Source organism: Quercus lobata, chromosome 2 (assembly GCF_001633185.2).
Source record: "Quercus lobata isolate SW786 chromosome 2, ValleyOak3.0 Primary Assembly, whole genome shotgun sequence".
In the NCBI taxonomy this organism is placed as follows: Eukaryota; Viridiplantae; Streptophyta; class Magnoliopsida; order Fagales; family Fagaceae; genus Quercus; species Quercus lobata.
The window spans coordinates 86,933,974-86,942,468 of NC_044905.1; the positions used below are offsets into that span (position 1 = coordinate 86,933,974).

An 8,495-nucleotide genomic window follows, 5' to 3' on the forward strand; every position below is an offset into this window, starting at 1 on the left:
GAAATGTTGAAAAAGACAGTTCTCTTAGGACATTTTCCAGCATACTCGTACAGTTTTTATTTTTTTACTTTTTTTTCTTTTAAATGGTCTATTTCGAGAATCATTCAAACACGACTATCATATTTTACTATACTTGTCTAATCGATTACTACTTTATTGACTCAAACAGACCGCGTCTTTTCAACTAATAATCCTCTCTTTCTTTCTTTCTTTGATCCTACTCTTCTTCTTCTTTTTTTGATGAGATTGATCCTACTCTTTTTACTCTATTAATCTTTCTTTACCTAAATTCATTCTTTATTTTACCAATACCCACCTATTCTTATTTTAAACCTCAATTGGGGTCGCATAGTACAAGTGACACCAACACTTTGATAAGCTGCGGACCTAAAACATAGGCACATATAGCCACGAGAAAAAAGAAAAAAAGAAAAAAAAAAAGAAAGGCATTTTACCTAAAGTAAAAATCCCATAACGGTAAAAAAGAAAAGAAACATGAAAAAGTGACAGATTAGAAAGGAACGGAGTACAAATTTACAGCGCGTTATGATTGTTATGATGATGATTTACTATCCCGAGTGGCGAGTTGGCGTCTGGTACGGCTTGCCAAGCCGAAGCCGATATGAGAGGTCGGCTATGCCAGCCGAGAGTCAAGCAACCTTCGTTCTCTTCTACACAGTACCCTTCAGCTGAAAACAGAGTCAAAAGCATCCTCGCTTGTTTGAACGCATTGGATCCCAGATGTAACGGACTAAATCCGGCTTGTCCGAGCCGGCTTCTCCACTTCGCTAACGGCTCGTGCCGCTCAAATCGAGCCAAGCCTTCGCAGCTCACCACGTTGCATATTTCTCTCTGTATGTAGATTTCGGCTAGGGCTTTCTCTGGTTGGAGAGTACAGGCCTCGAGTGAATCGAACATGGTTGAGTAGTAGTATAGGGATTCCGTGAACCGGTCCATGAACCCGGGTTGGTTATGGTTCGCTTCGTGCTCAATTACTGTCATGATTTTCGGGTTCAATTGTCGGATCCACCCGAGAACGATTTCGATGGGCGGGCTTCTGTTCGGGTCGGATCCTAGAAGTCGATGGAGCTGCATGATTGAGTTTACAGCCACCGCTTCTTTGGAATTCACTTGTAGCATCCACAGCTTCACGTCTTCGAGCCGCTGAGCCGCCACGCCGCGAAAAGCAAACCGGACGTTGACCGAGCGAGCTAACTCGGCGAGTCGTAACCCGATTTCTCGGAGCGAGTCGCGTCCGTCGGGTGACGGAGGGCCAATGCCGGTTAGCCGTAGCAGAGGAGGCCCGCCGGGCCGTAACGCCAAAGCTTGAATCAAAGCCGGCCATTGCAGACCGTGCATTAGGTTGAAATCGATGACGTGGACGCAATCGTGGCCGTCGAATGCTTCTAATATGGCTTGGTTGGCGGTGAAGTGAGCGAATTTCAGGTACGGACACGCCTCGTAAAAATGATGGTAGAGAAGCTCGTTCTCGTAAGCCGAAGCCGAGCCGGAGCCGGAGACGGAGCCGCCGAATAAACTGCTGGCTTGCGGCGTGAAGATGCGGCGGCTGAGTGCTTCGATGAAGTAACCGGCGACCTTCCCAATGCCACAGGTGGTGTTGACACGTCTGAGCAAGGACTGCATTTCATCGATCAGAGAACCAGCCAATGAGAACTCGCCACGTTGCACTGATTCCGCACACGTCATCAGCAAATGCACCAGCCTTATACCCGAATCTTCTTCCATCGCCGTTACAACCGTCAACTGATTCGGCGGGATTGTTAAACTCTGCATATTCTGCTGCTGCTGTGGAGGCGCATCGTTGTCCGTCCACGTGGCATCCGCTTCGTTTTTTACCGTTGGATTGATCCCTGGGCCCACGACGATGTCTGGAAGATCTGGGAGATCGGACGGTAGAGACGGGGTGTGGTTGAACTCGGAGAGGAGCGAGTCGACCCAGGAGGCGATATCGGAGGGGTTATAGTGAACGGTATCGGAAGAAGCGAGCTGGGAGAGCTCGACGGGGGAGTTGACCATGGCGGTTTCGAGGCGCTCGAGTCGTTGAGCCACGTGGCGGAGATCGGAGGCGCGGACCTTGTAGCCGGCGCCGGCGAGGAGGCCATCGATATCGGCGAGTTTGGTGGAGGAGGAGGCGGAACTGCTGCCACTGCTGCTGCCAGCTGACGTGGCGGAATCGTACGGAGACATATCTGCGAGGGATTGAATTTCGAAGTGGCTGGCTGTTTCTTTATTTTGTTGTTGGTTCTTGTGATCAGATACAAGGTACAACTTTGTGGATTTCGTTGATCATTCCTAGAGAGAGAGAGAGTGTGTATTGTTATGCAAGTGAATTAGTGAATGAGAGTGATATTGGGAGTGAAAACTGACAGGTGAAAAAGAGAGGAAGGGAGGGTTTTCAATCTTTTGATTTGATTCTTAGAGAGAGAAAGTGAAGCTGACATGTAATACGTCTAATCATGATATATTTTTTACTTTTTTTTTTCTTTAAAAGAAAAAACTAATTTAAAGGTGCTGGAGCCCATTTGTTAAATAGACTAATTAAAAAAAAAAATTCATAAAAAGTTTTTAAAAATATTTTTTTAAATAAATACTATTAAAAATTTAAAACATTCATTAACTTTTTCTGACATTAAACCCCATATCTTTAAAGGTGACATTTTAAATCCCAGATTTTCATTAATGTATATTTAATGTCCAAAATGGTGAGATTTATTTTGAGATTTTTTTTAGGATGCACTTACGAAAGTTTGGGGTTTAAAATGTTAAAGTATAGGACTTATTTTTTATTGTTGTGAAAAGGTATTTAAGGTTACGATTAGGCGTGTAATGATTTTGTGTGACGCGAGAGTGGTAGTTTTCGAACTGCTGCAGAGTAATCAATGTTTGAGGAGACCCACGTACAAGATATTGAGGAATGGTCACAATATGATTTTTAGTCCCACCCCGAGATCCACTAATTTTTTTTTTATATTTTTATAGTAAAAGTAGAACCGTGAGATATTGTAAATTCAAGTTAGGTTTTTGAATTGACAGCCTCGCATTTTCTAGTGCAGTACTATTTCTGTCCCCCCTTTTCCTGGTTTCTTAAGCCAAACTCTGCTTCAATACGACTTTTATGTGGAAGATTTTTGACTGGAGGATAAGTGAAAGTGGAATATGGATCCAAAGTTTGTTGAATTTAACATAAAATAACTTTCCACCAAACAATCATTGAGGTATAACGTTTTTCTTTAAACGTATTTATGTTCATTTGTGCTTCTTCTTCTTCTTTTTTCACTTTCCCGACATATAATGAAATTAATGTTCTTGTTGATTAAAAGGATGAATTACATATTCAATTTCCAATATTGACTTATAAATAAAATGATATGGCATAATCTTCTAAAAAAATTGATATAATAATAATAATAATAATAATAATAATAATCCTTTGTAAATGGTTTTGAACTGAAAACAAGTTCTATATATATATATATATATATATATTGCACTGGTAATCAATTCTAACTGGATAATTAAACTGAATTAATTTTTGGAAATGGAACTCAATTTTCCAAATTTTTGAATGTCTCAACTAATTTTAAGGAAAAAGAAAGGGATTATAATAATAGTGGAAAGGCAGCACCAATATGTAGTTTTATAGATATCCTTTTCGTTGATTTGCAAGTTAAATAAGCTGATTTAAACAAATAAACATGGACGATGTTTACAACACTACATAGCATAGATATTAACCTTCAAATGAGAGAGAGAGAGAGAGAGAATATATGAGCCCTCTATACATGCAGAATTAATTATTTGGATATAACGTCTAAATCTCATTAAACATTATGTTTGACATGTCTTTAAGAGGTGTGGACACAAAGAAACACTATGTCAACGGGGTTACTGTAAGGTCATGACATTAATTTCACCTAAAGAAAAAAACACTATGGTCGTGACTCATGAGGTTCGCTTGAAATTATAAGAAAAACTCCCTTGTCAAAAAATGCTGCTTCATCCTTGAATCTTGATAAAGTTTGACAAACGTAATTTGTAAACAAGAACTTGTTAATTAGGTTGGAATGTCCATTTTTAAGTACAATATCAAGTTCGAAGATTCAGCTCAAGAGAAGATAGTTACTTGATTTTCCACTGACCTTTGATTGAGTCTTGATCGATCAAGATAAACCTCTCAACATACCCTTGACTGAGGCTCAATCAATCAAGATATGGGAAACCTAATTTTAAAATACGTTCATTAAGTCAATTGTTGAGTTGGAAAACATGTCGTAATACGTGCATAACTATAAAAGGGGTAGTCGACTGAAAGAGAGGTTTTTGAGAGGATTATATGCCACATCAATGAAACCCTAAACCACTATTTTCACAAAAGTGAATTTGAAGATGGTGTTTCTCAATGGTGATCAAGGCTGAAACCACAAAACAATTTTTGTTTATTTTCAACGAAGAAGAAATTTTCAAGGTCTCCTTAGAGTTGCGAACACAATTTGGGGGAAAATTTTATATTAAAAGAGTTCAAGCAAGATGGAGCAAGTAGAAGAGTTACCTCTATAAGTCCTTTTTTTTTTTTTTTTTTTTTTAGGAACACGTCTATAAGTCTTTTACTAGTTAGAAACCAAGACCATAGGTATGATTGAATTAGAAATTTCAATTCTAATAGTGAAATTCTTCTTGGGGTTAGAATTAACTCCCATGTTGATTTTTTTTTTCTTTAGATACGTCCTTGGGTTTTTCACTTCGTCACTGATTACTTGTGCTATGTGCTTTATTTGCTTTATACTTTAATTGGTGACTTATTTAATCTGTAATGCTTAACCAAGAATCAAATTGAATACATAATTAGTTAATGTGCAAAGTTGGTTACCTTCCACTTAAAATCAACCAGTGGTGGTTCTTCTCTTAACCATCAGTGTGCCTTTCTTTTACCTAAATAAATTGAAGCCTCCCCCTCGAGTGGCTTTTATATACCATGATTAACTTTTTAGTTAGATATTATGGGTCAATTGAAAATATCATAGAGAGAGTCATTTATAAAATAAAAATAAAAAAGGGATATATGAACATATCATCATGCAGGGCGAAACAAGACGGAGTAAGACAAAACCATGCGAAGGAGAGCCAAAGACTTCATCTTTCGAACCACTCCATTGCCATCCCTACTAACCACCAATGATTTGTTGTGAAAATATTGTAGACATAGTACCTCTCTTATTTTTAAGTCTTGAACTCTTTGATACATCAATAATTGAGGTGGGAGAATTTAAATCTTGAATGTTTCCTTAAAAACACCATGAGGTGCCTCTCGTGCCTCTTGTGCATGTAGAAGCAATGTGGAGTCTTGCAGCCACTTGCAAGAGATAGTGTGCCCCCCTGAGTGAGGGTGTATGGTGGTCCTCTCTCCCTGAGAGGAGTCTTTTCTTACTCAATCTAGTGGATAGACTCAAGTAGAGGAATAGAATGGCAGAGGAGCTTGAAAGGCTGTGGAGTAAACTGTCATTTACTGAGGAAGAGGATGAAGGAATCGAGCTTGATTTCAACTGTACCAAGGCAGCAAGGGAGATAGGGAAGAACTGTGCGTTAATGAAGATCTTAGCTCACAAAAGTATAAGCATTAAGGCACTTAGAAAAAACATGAGAATGCTCTAGAAACCCAACAAGGGTGTCCAAATTTCTAAGGTTGATGAGGATCTATTCTTGGTGGAATTCGGGAATGGTAGGGACAAGAAAAATTTTTGGATATGTGTCCATGGAGTTATGAAAAGTAGTTGGTTCTACTCCAAGAGTTCAATGGGAAACTTACCCCAAAGGAGGTCGAGATCAGGTGGGCACCCTTTTGGGTCCAAATTTTCAACCTTCCCCTGAACTGTAGAACGAAGGAAATAGGACTAGCAATTGGTGCCAAGCTAGGTGAGGTGTTGGAGATAGATGTTCAAGAGTCTGGGGTTCATTGGGGAACGTGTTTGAGGGTGAAGGTGCATTTAGATGTGACCAAGAGATTGCTTAGAGGTAAAAAGATCACTATGGAAGGCGGGGAAAGCAGGTGGGTCAATTTCAAGTATGAGAGGCTGCCCAACTTCTGCTACCAGTGTGGACTGCTGAACCACACTCTAAAAGAATGCCCAAAAAATGGTGAAGGAAACAAGAGCACAAAGAGGTGATATCATAAGGAGATATGCGCAAGAACAAAACAAAATGGGTATGGGAAGAAGAGCGGACACATATACAAGCCGGTGGCGCGCTAAAGCTGAATTGGAGAGGAAGGTGACTCTCAGTGCAAACGAAATCTCAGTGGGGATTGGTGAGGCTCATGGCTCGAGACAACCAACCTTGGAGAAGAATCCGTTGACACAGCAGAAAGTTAAGGCTGGGGAAGGTGTGATGGCGTCAATGGTATTACACGAAAATGGGATGGGCGACAGGATGGCTAAAAAGAAAGAAAAGAAGACGACGGTTTCAGTAGTGGATGCATCGATCCAAGCAAAATCTTAGATAAATGAGATAGAGAGCATGACGTGGGACAAAAGTATTGACCAAAGGGAAAAATTAGTGCTGAAAGAAATTTTGGCGCCAGCTTTAAATGTAAAAAACGGGCCTTTTGGTCCTATAGGCCTGGAGACCGAATCAGGCCCATTGGCCATGGTTTATGATGAAAAAAAAGGGTGGACTGAGGAAAAAATGGGCCAAAACAATAGGCACTAGAAACGTTTGGCCCGAGAGGTTAAAAAGGAATCAAAAGGGGAGGAAAAGGGGCCTAAAAGCTTGAAACAAGAGGGCCAAACCCCATTAAGTGACTTAGACCCAAATGTGCTAGATACAAAATGTAGAAAAGATGGTAGAAATGAAGGTAAACAAATTAGACGTAGCTCTAATGAAGAAACGGTGATGGTTGGCAGAGAGGCGGTTGCTGCGAGGCAACACCGCCGAGCCTCATGACAATTCTGGCATGGAACTGTCGAGGCATGGGGTCGGCTTTGGCAGTTCGGACTCTTGCTGATGAGGCGAGATCAAAGGACCCACTGTTGGTTTTCTTAACAGAAACGAAGATAGGGGAGAGCAAAATGAAGGGAATTAGAAATAAATTGGAGTATATGCAGGGCATTACGGTTCCTAGTGATGGAAAAAGTGGAGGGCTAGCTATGATGTGGAAGGAAGGCTCAGATATCAAACTTAGAAGCTGCTCAAACTCCCACATAGATGTGGAAGTCCATTCGAGCTCGGCACCAATTCCATGGAGAGCTACGGGTTTCTATGGGCACCCCGATATAGATAAACGTTTTATCTCGTGGCAATTGCTGGAATTTCTTAAAAATTAGTATACTATGCCATGGATAGTGTTTGGTGATTTTAATTAAATTACACAGTCAGATGAGAAAATAGGGTGGTTGGACAGAGATGCTAAACAGATGGCGAAGTTTAGGGACTATTTGAATCGATGTGAGCTATGTGATTTAGGCTTTATTGGACAGAAGTTCACATGGTGCAATGGGTAGGATGGTGAGCAGCACACTAAGATTAGGCTTGACAGAATGGTCGCGAATGAGGATTGGTTGAGATTATTCCCTGAGGCGAGAGTGAGGCATGTAGCGATGTCCATTTCGAATCATTGCTTATTAATGCTTTCTCTCACGCGCAAACAGCCCAAAAAACAGGGGAGGAAACATTTTTTTATTGAAGCAATGTGGACAAGGGATGAAAGGTGCAGAGAAATAATAGAAGGGGCATGGGAGTTGGATCGGGTGGACTCAAAGGGTGGTATAAGGGGTAGAATCAAAAGATGCCAGGAACAAATTCAAAAATGGAATTGGATGGAGTTTGGGAATGTTAATAAGATGTTGAAACAAACAAACAAAAAAAAAAAAAGGAGAAATTTCAACAACTGGAGTTATGGGACAGCTTACATGGGAATGCAAAAGAGATCAAGAGGGTGAGAAAGGACATTTATGAGATTCAGGTTAGAGAAGCAATGATGTGGAATCAAAAGTCTAGAACACTTTGGTTAAAATGGGGTGATAGAAACACAAAGTTCTTCCACGCTACCGCGAGTCAAAGACACAGGAAAAATTGGATTGTGTGGCTACAAGACTCACATGGGGTTTGGCAAGAAGATAAAGAAGAAATTGAGCAAACCATTTTGGGTTACTTTGAGACCATTTACAAGTCCAACCAGCCAACCTATTTTGAGGCTAGCTTGAGCTCAATAACTACCCGAGTCTCTATAAACATGAATGAAGAACTGCTTGCGGATTTCAAGGCTGAGAAAGTTTGGTATGCCCTAAAGCAAATGCACCCAACAAAAGCTCACGGGCCGGACAGTATGTCACCAATCTTCTTTAAACACAATTGGAATATTGTTGGGCCAGAAGTGGTCAATTATGTTCTTTCTTCTCTTAATTTGGGTAGGATGCCATGTAGTCTGAATGAAACATATATATATATATACCTTATCCCAAAGGTGAAATTCCCCCCAAAAA

General features: G+C 40.5%; 2 protein-coding genes across 2 annotated transcripts; one reads left to right on the top strand and one right to left on the bottom strand.

Annotated features, from left to right (window-relative positions):
• Positions 1-246: 246 nt before the first annotated feature.
• LOC115977005 (DELLA protein GAI-like) lies at positions 247-2,468 on the bottom strand. The gene has a single exon (XM_031098624.1). The coding sequence runs from the start codon at positions 2,206-2,208 to the stop codon at positions 535-537; it is 1,674 nt and encodes a 557-aa protein (XP_030954484.1). The 5' UTR covers positions 2,209-2,468; the 3' UTR covers positions 247-534.
• A 3,013-nt stretch (positions 2,469-5,481) lies between these two features.
• Positions 5,482-6,182, top strand: LOC115973328. Its single transcript, XM_031093588.1, has 2 exons — positions 5,482-5,640; positions 5,790-6,182. The coding sequence occupies exons 1-2, from the start codon at positions 5,482-5,484 to the stop codon at positions 6,180-6,182; spliced, it is 552 nt and encodes a 183-aa protein (XP_030949448.1).
• Positions 6,183-8,495: the final 2,313 nt, after the last annotated feature.

Excerpts from the sequence above, each read along its gene's own strand:
- LOC115977005 (XM_031098624.1), bottom strand. The coding sequence starts at position 2,208 with ATGTCTCCGTACGATTCCGCCACGTCAGCTGGCAGCAGCAGTGGCAGC.
- LOC115973328 (XM_031093588.1), top strand. The coding sequence starts at position 5,482 with ATGGCAGAGGAGCTTGAAAGGCTGTGGAGTAAACTGTCATTTACTGAG. Across the intron at positions 5,641-5,789 it reads ACAAAAGTATAAGCATTAAG|TTGGTTCTACTCCAAGAGTT; the intron begins GCACTTAGAAAA and ends TATGAAAAGTAG.